The sequence below is a fragment of the Cynocephalus volans genome, chromosome 14 (assembly GCF_027409185.1).
Source record: "Cynocephalus volans isolate mCynVol1 chromosome 14, mCynVol1.pri, whole genome shotgun sequence".
Classification (NCBI taxonomy): Eukaryota; Metazoa; Chordata; class Mammalia; order Dermoptera; family Cynocephalidae; genus Cynocephalus; species Cynocephalus volans.
Genome location: NC_084473.1, coordinates 67,841,362 through 67,860,072, shown reverse-complemented (window position 1 = coordinate 67,860,072; position 18,711 = coordinate 67,841,362). Strand labels below are relative to the sequence as shown.

Below are 18,711 nucleotides of genomic sequence, written 5' to 3'. Positions count from 1 at the left end.
AGGCTAAGCGTCTGGAGAGATGTGCTATAGAGGGGCAGGGCTGGACTTTCTGGGATGAGAGAGCAGGGACAGATGCACACGGGTGGGGACTGTCCACCCGAGCCTGAGCTCCATCTGCCCCCTGCACAGCACTGGGTTCTCACTCTCCTAACCCTTTCACTGTGGCTTCCTGAGCTCTTGTCATCAGCCAACAGCCCCGCAGCCTTAACCCCCTCAAGGAACTTGTCCTCTACCTCCAGGAAGCCACTCGGCTGTCCCTGGACCACTCCGGCTCCCCACACGCTCTCCCTGGAGATGCACTTGCCCTCCTGCATCCTCGCTCCCGCCAGCTGCCCCGTGCTGTCACCATCACTCCACCATCTCCCCTCTCTGGAGGCCCACACCATGCACAGGTCCCATCCTCTCTGGTTCTCACTGCTACTATCCTCCACACCCAGGGCACCTGCTCACTATTCCTTGGTGATTTCAGCACTTGCTTCACAAGTTGCCTATTTGACTGTCAGTTCTCTCACAAAATATCAGTATCTATGTCAACATCCATAGGGATGACCCATTCCCCAACACTCCTTGTCCTCCAACAACTAATATCCCCTCCCCTTTAGCTGCCACCTCAAACCTCCGGCCACTCAAAACCAGTCCTTTAGCAAAACCATGACATCTGAAACCCCTTCTCTAGAGACAGCTTCCAGTATACCCAACTTACCAACCCCCCACTCATGAAGAGTGAGGCAACCAACACAGAGCCTGGCACACAACAGGTGCTCAATAAATGTGCATTTCCTAGCCCATCCCTATTCTTTGTCCTCTTCATTGGCTCTGGCCCCTGTCCCCCTGTGCCCTCTCTGCACAGCCCAGCACCATGCTCAGGTTGCCCTGGCTCCCTCACCCCCACCTTCACCACTCCAGGCTTGACCATGCCCGACACCTCCCCACCCACCTGCCTCTCTTCCACTTCTTGGCCACTGAGTATTATGAGGCAGGTGACTCCACTACAGACAAAGTCTCCAACCTAGAGTGGGCGATCTTGTGTCTGCTCAGAAATCCTTGATTTCAATCTAATTCACCCTCATTCCTCTCCCACGACTCCAAACTTTTCTCCTCTTTTCAAACATGCAAAGATGCTGATACCGCCCATCTCTAAACACTTACCCCATTCTCACCATTGCCAACTTTACTGACTGACATGCAAAGATGATCATGATATATTCTTAGGCAATAAAATTCAGGTTGCAATATAACATATATAGAATGATCTCACTTTTGCAAAAAGAAAAATACTCATGTATATCCTTCTGGGAGGACATGCAATAAAATATTAACAATGGCTCTCTCCGAGTGGTGGAATTATGAGTGATCCATTTTTCATTTATACTTTTCCACGTGTTCTACATTTCTCATTATTACCATGTATTCTTGTAAATCAGAAAAAAATTACGTTTTTTTATTTTTGCTTGGCACCTCCACTACCACGTGAAGGCGCTGTGAGGAGGACCAGGCAAATGGACTCACAGGAGCTTCGTCTCCGGGCCCCAGCACACAAAGGCTTGCTTTCAGGTAGCCTCTGGCCCCAGCAGAGAAATCATCAGGGTCCGAGAGCAGCAGCCACTTCCTGAGATAGGCATGCCCTAAAAGAGACAATATCCACTGGTGACCCCAGAACGGAAAGACTCAAGTCTGCAACCACATCCAGCAGCCCAGTGTGGGCCACACAGTGGGATCAAGGACTCATCCACTGGGACTTGGGGGCAGGACTCAAATTCTAGAATCAAAACATACTTTGAGTGTTCATGTGGGTCAGAAATATCAACGGAAACCCCATAAGAGGCTTCCAAAACCAAACCCACGGCCATTTTCCTTGCCCTCAGGAAGTGACAAGACCAGAGCAGAAACTTCAGTAAGGAGAAATCCTGGACTTGTTACTCAAATGACCCATCCCTGTCTAAGGTGGCCCCAGTCTCCAGCAACTCTTGCTGGGGCCTTCCCGATTTATCATCCCTGAATGGGCTGAGACACAGTGGGGGGTCTGATCTTTCTGAAGACCTGCTTCATTTGGAGGATGAATACCTGCCTTCTCTTCCAAGATCAAATCCCGCCCCTAAACTCTAAAACCCCCAGGGAGTGTCCCAAGTGGTTGTCCCCAAGCAGCCTCTCGAACCAAAATTCAAGGATATGGCCAAAGTGGTGAGAACTCACGGGGCTCTCTGTAAATGGTGCCCACGTCGATCTGAAATCCAAGAGAGGAAACACAAATCACACGCTTGCCACTGAAGTGCTAAATAAAGCATGGTGCATTATATGATTCCATTAAAAATCGTGTTTTTGAAAAACAGTTGGAGACACAGGAAAACATTCATCATTTGATACTACGTGGAAAGAAAGTGGAATACATTTTGATCCCAGTTTGACAAAGTATGCTCATGCACAGAAAAGAAAGAAGAAAGGAAACATGACAATATAGTAACTATGCTATCTCTGAGTGGTAGATTTGTGTGATTTTTATTTCATTTTCCATTCTTTTCTGTATTTTATAATTTTCTACTAAAAAATCATAGAATATTGGGATGTTCATAGCAGGGGAGGCTGCAAGGACAGGACAGGGGATATACAGGAAATCTGTACTTTTCACTCAATTTTGCTGTGAACCTAAAATTGCTTTAAAAAATAAAGCCTGCCTTTTTTAAAAAAAAAATAGTAGATTATTTTCATCATTAGAAACAGAAATAATTTTTTGAATTTAACCCTTGGGTTCTCAGGACAAGAATGCAAAGATTAAAGACTCAAAACATATCTAAGATTTTGTGCGTTACAGAATGACTCAGGCTCAAATCCATTCCTTTTATAAAAAATCTTTCTCCAGGAAAACAAACATAGTTTTTTATCTTGTGACTACTTCACGGAGAAAAGGGGCGTTATTTATTTGGATTAGAAGAGGCAGGTTAAAATAGCCTGTACTCTTTCTTTCCTTTTGATAAATGCTTTAAGATCCTAAAATGAGAAAATCAATAAGAATTACATTAAAACACCATTCAGGACTCCTTTATTTTACGTAATTTCTAGTTACCCTTACTTTATGTAATTTGTTAAATCCATCCTATGAGCTGAATTGTACAGTCAGGTCTTGGTTCTCCAAAGTAAACCATTCACTTCTGGACTGTTTGGGGCAAACAGCAGGCAGTGGGCAGGCCCCCCTACCTCCACCACCCGTCCATTCCCTGGAGGTCCCCGTCTGAACCCCACTCCCAGGTGAGGTCAGGAGGGTCAGGTCACAGCAGAGAGCAGGGGTGGGGAATCTCGCTGGACTAAGATGACCAGAACTAGGAGGAGGAATGTGTACAGGCAAATCCCACTCTGCCTTCCCAGATGCAGGGACAAACACAAATTAAAAATAAGAGGCTTGAGGCCGGCCCTGTGGCTCACTCGTGAGAGTGCAGAGCTGGTAGCACTCTCGAGGCTGCGGGTTCGGATCCTATATAGGGATGGCCAATGTGCTCACTGGCTGAGTGTGGTGCGGACCACACCGTGCCGAGGGTTGCAATCCCCTTACCGGTCAAAAAAATAAAAAATAAATAAATAAGGGGCTTGATTCCCCCTGTTGGAAATAAAGTCAGAGATTTCCCTCCCCTCTCTTTTTGTCACAACATTTACCTTAGAAAACTTGTAAATGTAAGGCTTTGAAATGTCTGTTTTTAGAAACTAAGCCTTTTGTCAGCTTCAGGATATAGGAATGTCTTTCTCAAGGACCTGGGAGCCATCTCTTTGAAATGTAAACATCAGGAGTGGTGCCACCACTGTCACCCAGTCTCTGAAGGAAGGCCGAAGCCTAACTTCCGTGGCACCTTGCTCCAACTTGTAAAACTGCCTCCTGCTATGAAGATATGGCTTCTATTTTTGTTTTTTCCTTCAGATAAAGTAAATTAACTAACATAAATGGTCACCCAATGACCAGGTGAATTTAGGATAAACTGTGTGTGACCAGTGGCACTATCAAGTCCTCTTACTGGAGGACTCGTTATTTTTATCTTGAAAACATGTATGGAATGGAGTGTACCCACTGGCTATATTAAAAGGTGAGATTTCTTTCTGTCTTTAAAATCTCTTAGTGGATTGCCTGTGATGCGCATCACAGTCGGGTTTAACGCCTATTCAATAAGAAAATTGTTTTATTTCTCTATTGCCTTTGTGGAGATGTTTTCTGGGTTGAGAGATTTTGTCGGGGGTTGGGAGGTTTTTTTTGAAAGTATATTTTCCCAACACAGACCAAGACACACAGAAACTCTGGAATGCCAGCCTGTGCATACAACCCACACAGCCTGCACTGACCAGAAGACGGGAGAACTGACCGCTTTCACAGAAAATAATCAATTACCTGGAACTCCCCAATGAGAGCATCTGTCCTGAGGGACCGGGAGTCTACCACCTGGAGAGAAACATTATTTAAAACTTACATTTACAAGTGAAAGTGTGACCCAGACAAGGTCCAATTCAACAGCTCTTCCCTCTCAAATAATAGCAGCCAACACCTGACACTATTCCAGAGATCATTGTAAGCAATGTTGAACCTTCCAAGAACCCGGTGCACAGGCACTATCATTATCCCTGTTTTACAGACGAAGAAATAGAGCCACAAACAGACGACAAGACTTGTACAGAATTACACAGCCCCTGAATGGCATGGCCAGGACTGGAATCCAGACAACCTAGCTGCAGAGCACACACTTCTAACCATTAGACTACACTGCCTTTCAGAGGGAGGGGGGGGAGATGGGGCCCAGAGAAAGAACATCTTATCCAGAAGTATGGACCAATAAGATGAAAACTAAAATGTCCACTGAGACGTGGCTTAAGGACCCTGGCCTGAGGCACTGGGGATGCCGAGCCTCTCAGGTGAGCTGCCATAGCATTTCTGTGACCAGCAGAGATTGACTGCATTGCTGTACCTCATCCGTGTGCTAGGCTTTGCCTCTCTCACACACACACACACACACATTCACACTCACATACACACTGACACACATATACACACGTGTAATGACACGCACACATATACACGTGCACACTGACGTATATGCATGTACACACGGCCCCCCCAGAGAGTACTTTGATTGCTGAGACATACCGTGATGAAGATGGGCTCATCAAACAGCTCCATGGGAGAGTCAAACACGTTGAAGAAAAGAGTCTGTTGGTCCAGAGCAAAAGGGAGACAAATCAGGGCCTGCTGAACCCTCAGGCTGAGGAGAGGGTCGGCCACCGCCCACCAGCCTTCAGGCCTGGGAGTTTAGTCCACACAGAGAATGTACACCAAGCTCAGCCTAGTGTTGAGCTCTGGGTATTGGACAAGTTCTCAGGTGTTCCACCCCTGACCTCACAGGTTGTCATCTCAGAGATGGGTGGCTGGTTGGCCCTACAGGATGACGAGCAGGAGCCCAAGGCAGAAATAATGGCCAGAGCGCTTTCTCCAAATACTCAGAACCTGGCACATCTCTCAGCCCAAAGTCAGCGCCATATCTAAGAGCTCTTGGATTCTTGGATGAATCACCAGGTGTCTGCTTTGGGCTCCCAGTTAGGAGGGCCCACCGAGGTGCTAGCTCCAATGCCCAGTGCCTCGCACCTCACTGAAGAGTGGGCTGTTTCCCTTGTGAATCCGCGTCCGCTTGGTCTGCCCAGCAGCGGTGACCTTAACCACAGGCTTGATGTTCACCCCCGGCAGCTGGCGCCCCTCGATCACCTGGACCCTGATCTGAAAGCCAGGAGGGGACATGAGGAAGAGAAAGGTGGAAAGACTAGGCAGGCAGGAAGGAAGGGACCACCCACCATCTGCCCCAGAAGTCACAAATCTCAGGGACATCTCACTGCTGGCTTCTTGGGAAGAGCATCAAAAAAGAACTGGGAAGAGCATTATAAGAACAATTATATTTTCCCTCCAAGGTCCCTTGCATCTATAAAATTCCATAATTCCACACAAGAGCTGCCATGCCCCACAAGAAAGCTACCGGTCTTCAAGCTCACTCAGCCCTTGGCACAAGCCCCCCTGATACATTTTCAAGTGGCTTGAACATGCTTTACTGACAATTCCCTCAGCGGTTGGACTTACACAGAGAAGTAAAGAGTCTCCCTTCTTTATATTATAAGATGCAATGCTTTCTCACATTCTCAGAAATAAATTAAGAATTTTCACCATTGAACTTTAAATAAATGATGATTTCAACAATATATGTGCTTCCAAATATTAGGTAAAATATTTTTTAAAACATAAAATTTTAAAATATTAAAACAATTTTCATGGAAAAATAAGATGTTTACTGGTTCTACTTTCTAATCAACTGTTATTTATTGACCAATTTCTTTTTTAAAAGTAGCATACTACGGAATGATATACTGCATTATAAACACCAATGGGAGACTGGATGAGTGATTTTTATTCTCTTCATTTTGCTGTATTTTCCAAATTTTCTACAATAAACGTATATTCCTTTTGTAAAGAGAAAAAAAGCATAAGAACATGTTTTGAATAATAATATGGGAGCTAGAATTTTGTTTCTCAGGGCAAACATAGCAATTATAGCTAGAACTTTTCCTTGAATTACCGTGATTTAGAATTGAAATATATTTTTATGATTTGTTGTGCTTAACAAAGAGACTTAAGTTTCCTATTTTCAACTTAAAAAGTAGTTCTGAAGAGTAAACTATCACTAAATGTGACATCAAAATGGAAAATTCTGTAAAAAAGAAAAAATAGACAAAGGATCAAAATTAAAAGGCAAGTAAAATGAGACAGATTTTTGGATAAGATCGTATCAAAGGTTTACTGTGAATAGTTTTTATTCCATGAAGATTGAACAAATTCAAATTCCACATGACTTTCAGAAAAATATATACCTATAGGTAGAGGCATGAACAGAGGGAGAAACAAGATGCTAGACAAAGCTTCTTAGATTTAGGGATCTTGTTAAAATGCAGATTCTGCTTTAGCAGGTCTGGGTGGGGCCAGAGATTCTGCGTTTCTAACAAGGACCCGGTGATGCTGATTCTGCTGGACGCAGATCGCCCTTTCAGTAGCAAGAAGCCAGCTAGCTAGACAATCCCTGGTTAGTGAAACACAAAAGAAATGCAAGGATAGGCTGAAACTCTACAGTGACTTGTTCAGCACCTGCCCAGGGCCCGAGGAAACCTGCCCAGGAGGACCCTTAGGATCCCAGGCACATCTGCCCTTGAGGCTGGACAGACCAGGCCGGTGCCAGCACCACAGCTGCTGAAGGGCTAAAGGAGGAGACTGGGGTCAGGGAGAGCCCACCCGTCACCTGGAAGTCCTGCGGTTTGTCCGACAGCAGCTTTTTGGGCGTGGGCGTGCGTCTCTTTCTCTTGTTTCCAGGGTGGTAAGGGGGAGGATGAGAAGGTGACTTCCTGGGGCTGGTGGGAGCCCCCGGGTCTAGAGCACCGCTCTGATCCAGGAATGGCTCTGCCTCATCTCCCGTGAGCCCCTGGTCCTCGGTGTCCTGCTCTCCTCCTGTGTCTGGGAGGAGAGGGTGCCGATGAGGGCTGGTTCCTTCATCTGGGGATGCAAAGGGCAGGGGCACTAATACCAACCACCCACCTCCCCTGTTCCCTTCGCTCCCCTCCCCATCGGCAAGCCAGAATGGATGAGGTAGAAAGAAGAGGAGCTTCCAGCAGCTGAAACTTGAAGGCAGTCAGTCCAGTTAGTCAACAGGAAGGCAAGAGAATGGCCCTAGCCCTCCCCACCCACCAAGTCCTGCGGGATGAGCCTTCTGGCCACCTTGCCGCACTTCGGTGAGCTGAGCATGGCACATGTGAGATGGTTACAGGCAGTAGGATCTGAGATGGGGACAGCCCTGGCCCGCGTCTCACCCATGGGGGCCGGCCACTTCTTCCCAGAGTATCTCGTGTCCACGGTGCTGTCACTAAGCAGGGACCAAGTCTCGGCCCGGCTCTGTCCCCCGCCTGGCACATGGGCAGGGCACAGCCCCAGGAGGGGTGGGAGGGAGTTGGGGTGAGGGAAGACAACCTGCTGCACCCCAACCCTGCCCCTGCCTTCTCCACCCACCCCAGCCTGGCACAAAGCCCAGAAACAGCCGCCATGTCTGGGGGGGACTGTCCCTTCTCACCACCTTCCAGGCAGGACTGGGAGCCTCCCCTGACCAGCCAAAGCTAACTCTGTCAGACCCACCTCAGTGTGGTCCCAGAGTATCTGGGGCCCTCCCCCTCCCCACCCTCTGTCACCAGGAATGCCCCGTCTTCCTCCCCTGAGCCTATTCCAGCTCTAGTCCAGCTCAGGATTTCCCGGGTTACCCCAGTCCAGACTGATCTCCCATCTCTAAGCTGAGCCCCAAGATGATGGCCCTCTCTGCCGCCCTCACTGCAGAGCCCTGCAAGGACTGGCCTCCAGGACAGGCTCAGGGCACTCCTAAGACAGGGGCTGCATGGGCTTTAAGGTTGTATTTGCTTCTAGCTCCCTTCACTGTGACAGAAACTCAAGGATCTTTTGTGTGGGCAAGTCCACACTGGCCCATCTGTGTGGCTGCCTCCCCGCCCCAGCAGGTTGGACCCTACGGAGGCCACCAGCTTCCATGCCCAGGCCCACCACTGGCAAGCCAGCCGCCCTGGGCTGGATCCTCATTTGACGAGCCCAGCAGGGACAAGTGAGGTGAGTTGAGGCAGGATTTAGCTAATTCGGTCTGCTCATTTCAGAAATGGTGATCTGTAGGTGTGGAAAGGGAGAGTGACTGGCCCAAAGGCACACAGCTACTCAGTGTCAAAGGCAAGACTGTAACTCATGTCCCCTAACTTCAGCTCAGGGCTCTCCCAAGGAAAAAATAGCTCTTTTGTCACACCATTACTAAAGGACTGCTGAGTGCCAGGGTGGGGAAGCTTTCAGTTCCGGGGAGTGGGCAAGGCCTCAGGTATCACCTGGGACAGACCCCATCCCAGTACATCCATCTCAGAACTGCTCAGTGCAGAGCACCCCCACCTCACACCACTCCCAGCAGTACCCAAGGGATCGTGCCTCCCTCCCCTTTTCTCCTCATGGCACAAGGCAGCTCTCAGGACCCCCACCCATCCGCATCTTCTCTTTTCCAGGCATGGGCAGCCCCCAACCTGGGGAAGGCAGCAAAGGCCACGAAGCCTCACTGCAGCCCCCAACCCCCAAGCTCAGGTGCCACTGCTAGCCTTCTTGCCAGGGGCCCTGCCAGGCCGAGGGTGGGCTCCTCACCAGCCACCACATCCAGGTCAGGCAGAGTTGGGGAAGGCTCCAGAGGAGTGGGGGGTGGGAACAGGGGCACAGCTCCAGGGAGAGGCGTGTAGGACACCTGCAGGACCAGCGAAGCCTGGAAGAGATGAGGGAGTGGGCAGCAGGTTAGTGCACTGGCCTCACACCACTGCCCTCCAACATCCTTCCTGTTTCCTGCATCCCTCCATCAGGAAATACGTTTTGACAAGGGTCAGGTTAGCAGGAGGCTGTGGAAAGCCACCCCCAGGGATCCATCAGCATAGTGAGGTGGTTAAGAGACAGAATCTGGTGTCAGCTTCCACTGCTCAGGAGTTGTGTGACCTTGGGCAAGATCTGGAACCTCCCTGTGCCTCAGTTTCCTCATCCATAAATTGGAGGTAGTAATATCAACAGCACCTCCTTCATAGAATCAAATGAGGTTTAAATTAGTTGATAGAACATGTAGTAAGCGTCCACAAACAAATTAGGGATCCAGCCTCACCTCTCCTGCAAGATTTTTTAACTCTCAGTCTTGGTCTGTCTTCAGGAAAAAGTCCCCTTGGCCACTCTGCTCAGCCAAGGGCCCTCCCCTGCTTCTCCATAGACAACTCAGCTTTGCTTTGCTCTGCTTCAGGTCACAGTTAGCACTGAGAGGGTCTTGGGGTGCCACTAGCCTTTCTAATCCCTCTCCCCCTCTAGAAGCACCCCTACCCCCTATCACATCCTCAGCTGCTCTGGCTTCGACCAGCCAAGAGAGGAGAGTGACTGGTCACACCATTCACATGGAAAAGGGAAGGTTGTCAGTGCTCCCAGCCCACCCCAACCTGCATTGTTCCTGTCCATGCTCCCAACCCTGAGATCTGCATTGTTCAAAGGAACACCTGAACCCCAGGAAAAGGTACAACTTTGTAGGCTCTCCAGCCTTGCAGCTCCTTGACCAGCAGGGGACTGACTGGCTGAACCCTTCCCTGGAGCCACAGGTCCAGCGAGCCTCCTGGGGCAGCTAATCATTAATCAAAGTAATAAGTGCTCTATTTAAGACAGTTTGGAAGGTACAAAAACCTTAAAGAAGAAAAATAATGCAAAAGAAAACAAACTGTCAATAATTACCCCACTCAACATTTTTATATAATTCTCTCCAATCTTTTTAAACAGTGTACATCTCTGCTGTATATAAAATGCTTCTCTCTTGCTTAATGTTAGCTATAAGCATTTCCCCAGGTCTTGACAAACCCTTCATAAACATAATTTTTAGTGATGCATAATCTCATTCTGAGTGGCTCTGGCATAGTTCACTGAGCATCTCTACTGAAAGACTCTCGGAGCAAACCCTGTCCCCAGACTGAAGGGGCCTAAGGCCCCCCCATGTATCCAGCTCTCAGGCTTGAACCCTCATGACTGGGGCCTGGGAGGGGCAGCCAGGCTAAGGAAGGGCAGGATGGGTAGGAAGGGGCAGCTCAGAACACTGAGGAAAGAGGCAGGAACCAGTTCAGCATCCCAAGAGACCAGGAAGGAGGCAACTGTAACTGAAACTGAAAGTGCCAGATGCAAAGCATGGTCATCACCCTGCAGGTTCCTAAACCACCACCAGGTGTCGCCACTTGAGCACACTCAGTGCCTGCAAACCAGGGAACAGTAAAGCACAGTCTCCCTGGTCTCACCCAGATGCCACGCCCAGCTTCTGGAGATGCCAATTCAGTAGGTCTGGGGTGGACCTGGGCATCTGCATTTTTAACAACCGTCCTGGGGCTTTCCTCCACTAAATCAAAAGGCGGGTTGGACTCTTTGGAGAAATAACTAATTCCAGGGCTAGGGTAGGAAAAGTACAAGATGAGCCTGGGCCATCTTTTTGTGCTAGAAAGGAAGGAAATGCTCAATGAATGATAAAAACATGTCAAAAGGATACAGAAGCCAGCTTTCAGGGGCTCCCGCTGGCCAAATCTGGGACAATTTAAACATGAAAATAAATAGCAATAGTACCAGATTAAACTATTGAATGAAATAGAAATAGATGAATCCATATTGAAATAGGTAAGTAAATAAGTAGAAGAGAAAGCTTTTCCTTACAGTGGACGGACAACTGATTAATGCAAAAAAATGATAATCGATTTTAAATATTGCCATTTAACAACCATCAAATTATTGAATTAATTCAAACAAAAAATAACAAATGGATGTTAAAACTCATGGGTAAAGGTTGGATGAGGAATATGATATTTTCAGAATTACAAAGTACCTCCCCGTAAAATTCTTACTTATTAGAAAGGGAGTGGATGAATGATTAGTGGGGAAACCCAGTAAATGCCAGTGTAGTCAAATGGTCAAGGTTAACAATGCAGTAATGAAACAAATCAAAACTGTACCACCTGATAGGGTAGAACTAGAGTCACATTCTAGAATGAGTCCCTTGTGTTACATTCTCACCAAAGATGCATACTCAAATCTAATACGAGTAAACATGAGACAAACCCAAGTTGAGGGACAGTCTACAAAATAACTGGCCTGTGTTTCCAAAAGTGTCAAGACTACAAGGTTATAAAAGTCAAAGAAAGACTGAGGAATTATCCCAGATGGAAGGACACTGAGGAGACAAAACAACTAAAAACAGCACATGATCCTTAATTGTATCCTTTTGCTATAAAGGACACTGTTGAAAAAAACTGATGAACCTTGAAGTGGGGGGGTCCTGTGGATTGGATGAAATTTTTGTATCAATGTTAGTTTCCTCATGTTGAAGGTTGTGTTGTGGTTATACAGAGAGTACTTCAAAAAGTTCCTGGAAAAATAGAATTGAAATATAATATGAATCTTTCCGTGAACATTTGAAGTACATTGTATAGAAGAAAGTCGTTAACTGGGTAAATACAAATTAAAGTTTAGGATGGTGGGCCAGGAGGTTGGCAACTTAATATCAAATGGTTTGGGACAAAACAGTCTTTGTACTACTCTTGGCAACTTTTCTCAAAATCTTAAATTATTTCAAAATAAAATGTTTTTAAAAACCTGAGAAATCCTGCTTCTGCTTTAGCAACAGGAATCTCACTCAACAGATAAAGCCCTTCACCCACTCATGCTCATTCCCGCCCTCCAGGAGTAGTATGAATACGGGATCAGGACCAGCACATGATCTGCAGGCCCAAGGCAAATGAAAATATGGAGCCTCTCATGAAAAATTAGGAAAAAACAATTGTTATGAATTTCAGGTGGCAACAGTAGAGAATTAAACCAAGCACCGGCCCTTCTGAGCATGGGCCCCTGTCCCATGAGGCCAGTCCTGTGCGGGTGTTCACTTGGCTCGGCCTGAGTTGGGCCTGCACCTGAAAGATAGGAAGTGGGGACCCTGCCTGACATGTCTGGCCTGACCCATTCATTCATTAATTCATTTATTCATTCCCTTCACAAATATATATATCAAGCACCTGCTAGGAGCCAAACGTTGTTCAAGATACTGGGGATGCTTTCTTGAATAAAACAAAGGCTCCCATCCCAGTGGAGCTTAAATCTTAGCAGACAGCAAATAATAAATGAAATAAATATGTCACCTATAGAGTATGTTAGAAAAGTAAACCAGGGCAAGAAGGATCAGGGGAGCAGGAGGGCTTGCAGTTTGCAGTGTTAAATCAGGTGGTCTGAGTGGACTCCAGTGAGGTGGGAAGACGTAAGCAAAATATTAAAGGGGTCACACTTTGGCTGCCCTTGGGACTGTGAACCTAGGAGCATATGTCCTTGAAGAGCACCCCTTTCTATTTCTAGGTGCTTGCGCTGCCTATCCACTCCCTCCACAGAACTTGGGGGGTCTGGTACACCATCTCTGTGCAGAGGCAGAGTCGCAGAAGTGTAACTGCTCCACACCATGGCCTGGTGCCAGCACCTCAGCACAGGGGCTTGGGAGCAGCGCTCTACAAGACGCAGGAACGAGCAGCAAGCCCTAGAACCCAAAGACCATCCCAGCATCCCTTCCTGGGGTTTCCTAAGTCTCAGGTACTTCTACGCTGTCATTCCATGCCAACCTCCTGGAGTATTGGCAACATCTGGGTGTCTCTGGGCACTTGAAGGAGACTTCCAGCACAGAGCCAGGTCCACCTTTTACACAGCCCATCCAGGAGCCACTGGGACATCCCTGGCAGCTGCAGAGGCTCTAAAGCCCAGGCTCTAGAACAGATCTCGCCACCAAGGGGCGGGCTCCAAGGACCACTGCTTCAGGAACAGGCATGGTTAATAATGGAGACCTCTAGCTCTACTGAGGATCTAAAGGGGGAGGGAGCATGTCTGTGGACACCACCCAGGGCCAAGTGCTCCCACCCTTGCTGTGACATCATAACTCAGCTCCTGTCACCTTCTCCAAGCAACCAGAGTTGAGATTTTCTTCCTGCGGGATGTATGTGAGCCCTGTACACTCCCAGACTACATGACGTTGGCCTAAAGACCCCAGCGGAACCGTCTTCAAGGCCTTCCACATCAAGGTACTCTAGCTGAGAGCCCAGTTAGTTCCTCAGGTTTCCAGCCCCAGCAACACTGCGTGGTTATCCTGCCACGAGCGCATTATCAGTCAATCACATGTCCACCAAACCACGCTGCCCTGGAGCAGGGTGCCCACGGCACCCTGTCTGCTATCTTGGGGTCCACAGTCAACATCAGCAGAACCCTGGAGGCTTCTGGCTGGCCCCCAGGCTAAGAGAGCTCAGGAAACCAAAGGCAAAGGCAGGGAACGGCCTCATCAGACCCTTCCAGGCCCCCACCCTCCTCCTGGCTTCGGGTCCTTCCCCCATCTGACCATGCTCAGCCCTGTTGCTTGCCCCTGGGCCACAGTCGCCCAACACTGAGCTCATCAAGACCAAGCCCCAGGCCAGCCTGTGCCTACCTCCCCTAACACACACTGTGCGAGGGGACAGGCCAGGCCTGGTGCTGCCCGTGTCAGGCTTCTCCCTCACAACCTCCAGAAGCCGGCAGAGTGCAGGACGTGGCCCTGAGCTGACACACAGTGGGTTGGCAGAATCTTTGCACCACTTGAAGGATGCAACCAACCAGGGTCCAGCCCTCCCCTCCCACCCACCACCTCCTGGCTCTCACGCGCCCTTCTTGGAGACATGGTTGGTGAAAGATTGTCAAGCTCTGTAGACAGCCAGGGAAGAGAAAGCAGCAGGCTCCCCAGTTGGTGAGCATGAGATCTGGACAGAGTTTGAGAACAAGAAGCACCAGGAGGAGAGGTGAGAAAGACAGAGGAGGGCCACCAGCCTGGCTCAGCCCATGGACAGGGACCAGGTATGGAAAGCTCTGTCTTGGGGGCTGGATAGGCCTTGGAGCTTGAAGGGGAGCAGGTGCAGGAAACCCAGTGTCATGGGCGCATACAGGGCTGGGGTGGAGAGATGGTGATGTCTCAGCATGGAAGTGAGAAACCCTGGTTGGAGGCTTTGGGGCCTACTACACAGCAAAGTAGGCAGCCCATCCCTGAGATGCGACACAAAAGCACCAAGCAGATCCCTCTACTCCCGGCGCCTCTCAGCACCTGCTGCCTGGATGCCTATAATTTCATTAGTTCTCTGTGCCTTTAGGGTTGGGTAGGACCCCCAGGATCACTTGAAGGGATAGTTCCAGAAGTTCTTGGGGTCCTCCTTGACTACAAAGAGTTTTAGGAGACTGGAGAGCTCCAAAGGGAGGCAAGAGGGGATTCAGGAGGTGACGGAGACAGGCTCAGTGAATAAATACTGCACTGAACCAGAATGTTCTACCAGCGAGCACTGACTGAGAAAGGAATGGATTCTCCTCAGTAGTGGCATCTCCCCATCAAGGAAGCAACCCAGCCATCACTAGCCTAGGATGCTGTGAGAAAATTCCAGCATCGGGCAGGTGGTAGACTGGGCATCTGGTGAACCAGGAATCCATTCAAGTCCCTTCCACCCAGAGAGTTTAGGAGATGTGCCCTGGTTCATGTACCCACTTGGACATGGCACCAGTTTCTCTCTTTCTCTAGGTCTCAGTGCCCACTGCAGTTCCACTCAGAGCTCTGCCCAGACTGGCCACTTCCTGACTCACTAGGCCAGTCAAGGGCCCCACCCTCACACACACACAAACACATCCCACGGGGCGATGCAGTCCCCCGTCTGACAGAACTCAGAGCCAAGAATCCCCCAGGCCCCACTGGGAGGAAGTATTTCCAAACCAATAAATAGTTTTCTGGTGATTAGAGTGTAGCATTGTAACACCAAAGTCAAAAGTTCAAATCCCAGTCAAAAAAAAAAAGATAGTTCCCTGATGCATCCTGGGAGGCTGGGCTGACCCCAGAAGGAAGGTCAGGAATTCTCCTGACCAGGAAGAAAGAACCCTGCAGGGTATATTTAGCTCGCTAAAAATAACAGGAATAACAGGAGGCCAGAGAGAGGGCTGGGTATTGTCTGCTTGTACTGGGAGAGCACTGGGAAGGCTGGGGGAGGGGCGGGCAGGACAATGGAGGAAAAAGAAGGGGGTCTGACAAGTCCTAGTAGGCAGGGGAGAGGGCTGTCTGTCTCCCTTCCCTTGTGATCTGTGACCCAGATGACTCAGATATTCTGAATCTGGAGAAGGGGGATGAGCAGTGTGGGAGGGAGGTCCAGGCAGGGGTGGGGGGGGCGCAGAGGGTATAGCCAAGGCTGACTGGGAAGCTTGGGACAGGAGGTGCCCAGATGGGCAAGAAAGACCCAGGGGCAGGCCAAGCTGGGGGGAGGCAAGGCTGACCTGAGCCCTGCAGGTGGGCCAGGGGTCGAGGAGGGAGCCCCATCTCTCCCAGGCCAGTGCCCCTCCAGGCACCGCCAGCTCTGGGCAGGGAGGGCCAGGTCTGGTTCCTTGGACACACCTCTAGGGTCAGGTAGTCAAGACCCAGGGAGAGAGCAACAGGCATGGCCTCAAACTAGAAAGTGACCTAATGCAGAGGACGATGGAACTTACCCCTGTGGGCTGCTTCTTGGTGTCCAGCAGGGGGGCATTGAAGCTGGCAGACAGACTGGGGGTGGCCAGGACCTCCCGGAGTGGGATCTTGGCTTCCCCCAGGAACCTGAGTGGAGAGAGAAGTTGAATGTCAAAAACCAGCCTAACTCCTCAGCTCTTATCCCACAGACCCCTCCCCACCACCACTGCACAGACTATACTGATCTGCCTGGACCACCAGCCACCCAGGACCTCCAGAGCTCCCCCTGCACCCCAACCCCAGTCACAACCATGCCCATCCCTGGCCCCTGGGGAAACACCTGGGCATAAGAGAGGGATAAGAGACACCTCCTCTTCCCAAGGCCAACCATGACCCCTTTCTGCACCCCCCAGAGGCCCAGCCATTGTCCCTGTCAGATGTAAGGGCTGACTTCTCAGTAAGACTTCGACAGTCCACAGGTCAGCATCTGCTGAAGGCAGGAGTAGTTCTTCCACCAGCACACCCACACAGCTCCCTAGCCTCAGCAGTACCCACAACCCACGTCTACACAGGCCGTCTGTACTGGTGTCCCAGGACTTGGCCAGCAGCGATTATAAATAAAACATAAAGAAACCTTTCTGTCTTCAGGCACAGGGAGAAAAGAACATTGGGGCCAGGAAGACAAGCCCCAGTCCACAGAGAGCCCATCATGACCCACACCACACACAGCTAAGACTGCGTTCTGACTGGGCTCCTAGGAAAGAGTAGGTCACAGCACGATGACCAGTGAGGAGCCCTTCAAAAAGAGCTGAGGGAAAAGGCTGCATTCCCTAAGCTCAGAAACAGGTACACCGCGTATTCTGCACCTCTGCAGTGGAGTCAGGAAGCCTGGGGCACGAGTGGCCTGTGCCAGCCAGAACCTGTCCCTTGGTTTCTGCAACTGACTTCTGCATATTTCCCTGGGAACAGATCCCACAGCACGTTACTGTCAGGGCACGGGGCCTTGTTAGTCCAATGTATAGCCACAGTTGTACTATTATCATTTGCTTCTTAATTTTTTTTCCTGATGAGTAAACAGCACACTTGTTATCTGGGACCGTCTTTTTTCTAGTTTCTGCAACAACTGATTTGATTATGAGTTTTTATGAAATAAAATTGTAATCTTTGCCTAATTAGCCAATTTTTAAAACCATTTACTCACAATGAAATACCACCTTACATCCATTAAGATGGCTATTATAAACAGACACACACACAAAAATAAAAAGTGTTGGCCAGGATGTGGAGAAACTGGAACCCTTGTACACCGCTGGTGGGAATGGGAAAAGACACAGACACTGTGGAAAACAGTATGGCAGTTCATCACAAAATTAAACACAGAATTACTATATGCTCTACCAATTCCACTTCTGGGTATATACCCAAAAGAATTGAAAGCAGGAACTCAATCAGATATTTGCACACCTGTGCTCACAACAGCATATTTACAACAGCCAAGTGGAGGAAGCTGCTCCAGTGTCCATCCCGGATGAATGAAATGTGGTGCACACATACAGTGGAATGTTGTTCTGCCTTAAAAACGAAGAAAGGTCTGAGTGTCCGCATATCATGGGGAGATAGACACTGCTGCCTTTGATTGGCCTTGGTCCTCATAGCTCCAAAAAGAAACAGGATCTCGATAAACTCTGTGAGCTGAAGTCCAAAGCTCAGCAGATTATGAACCAGTTCGGCCACTCCGCACTAATCAACCTCTCTAATTTCTCATCCGTAAAACCTGAACCAGCCAGTACCCCTCCACAAGGCTCCATGGCCAATAGCACTACAGTAGTAAAGATACCTGGCACTCCTGGGACAGGAGGTCATCTTAGCCCTGAAAACAATCAGGTATTGACCAAGAAGAAGTTACAGGACTTAGAAAAAGAAGTGGATCCTAATGAGCAGTTGGATGAAGATGTGGAGGAGATGCTGCTGCAGATTGCTGATGATTTTATCAAGAATGTGGTGACAGTGGCTTGCCAGCTTGCTCAGCATCGCAAGCCTAGCACCCTGGAGGTGAAAGATGTCCAGCTACATCTACAGCGCCAGGATTTGGCTCCGAAGAAATCTGACGCTACAAAAAAGCTCGCACCACAGAAGCTCACAAACAGAGAATGGCATTGGTCTAGAAGACAACCAAGAAATAACACATGGAAAGGTCAGGGGATGGACAAAAATTTATTTGGTGATACTTAAGCTGAGACCTCAGCCATCTCATCCTTGTAGTTTTTTTAAAGGCTTTACAGAGAAGCATGTATTTTTTATTAATAGTGCAGTAATATCTATAATGACTGAGAGGCTCTGCCAAAAGAATAAAGCCTCCTACCCGAACTTCCAGTCCCTTGTCCCTGCCATCTCAAACAGGAGCAATGTATCTTCCAAAGAAGATTTTATTTGTGGTTTACTATATAAGTGATTGAATATGGGACAAAGCATTATGGTCTTGTTGAGTGAGAAAGTACTAGCAGGGTTAGTAGAGGGTTTTGTTTCCTTCTTCCTTCCCCTCTTCCCTGTACTTTGTAATGTCAGTGTTTATATAAACATGACTTCCATTTGCTTTTCCAGAAAA

At 48.7% G+C, this 18,711-nt stretch overlaps 1 protein-coding gene and 1 pseudogene across 7 annotated transcripts in view; one reads left to right on the top strand and one right to left on the bottom strand.

Moving 5' to 3' along the window:
• The window catches only part of DYSF (dysferlin), a 221,544-nt gene that overhangs the window by 151,802 nt on the left and 51,031 nt on the right, over positions 1-18,711 (bottom strand). For 4 of the 7 annotated variants that reach the window (XM_063077912.1, XM_063077914.1, XM_063077911.1 and 1 more), the window contains exons 4-11: positions 16,148-16,253; positions 9,230-9,344; positions 7,302-7,513; positions 5,612-5,740; positions 5,117-5,179; positions 4,367-4,417; positions 2,194-2,224; positions 1,510-1,625 (exon numbers count right to left, since the gene is read on the bottom strand). In XM_063077912.1, the coding sequence (XP_062933982.1) occupies positions 1,510-1,625; positions 2,194-2,224; positions 4,367-4,417; positions 5,117-5,179; positions 5,612-5,740; positions 7,302-7,513; positions 9,230-9,344; positions 16,148-16,253 (823 nt within the window). Of the gene's footprint in view, positions 1-1,509; positions 1,626-2,193; positions 2,225-4,366; positions 4,418-5,116; positions 5,180-5,611; positions 5,741-7,301; positions 7,514-7,866; positions 7,960-9,229; positions 9,345-16,147; positions 16,254-18,711 lie in introns of all 7 variants that reach the window. The other 3 variants (XM_063077909.1, XM_063077907.1, XM_063077908.1) reach the window with 1 other exon arrangement.
• Positions 17,808-18,359, top strand: LOC134363426 (transcription initiation factor TFIID subunit 12-like; annotated as a pseudogene).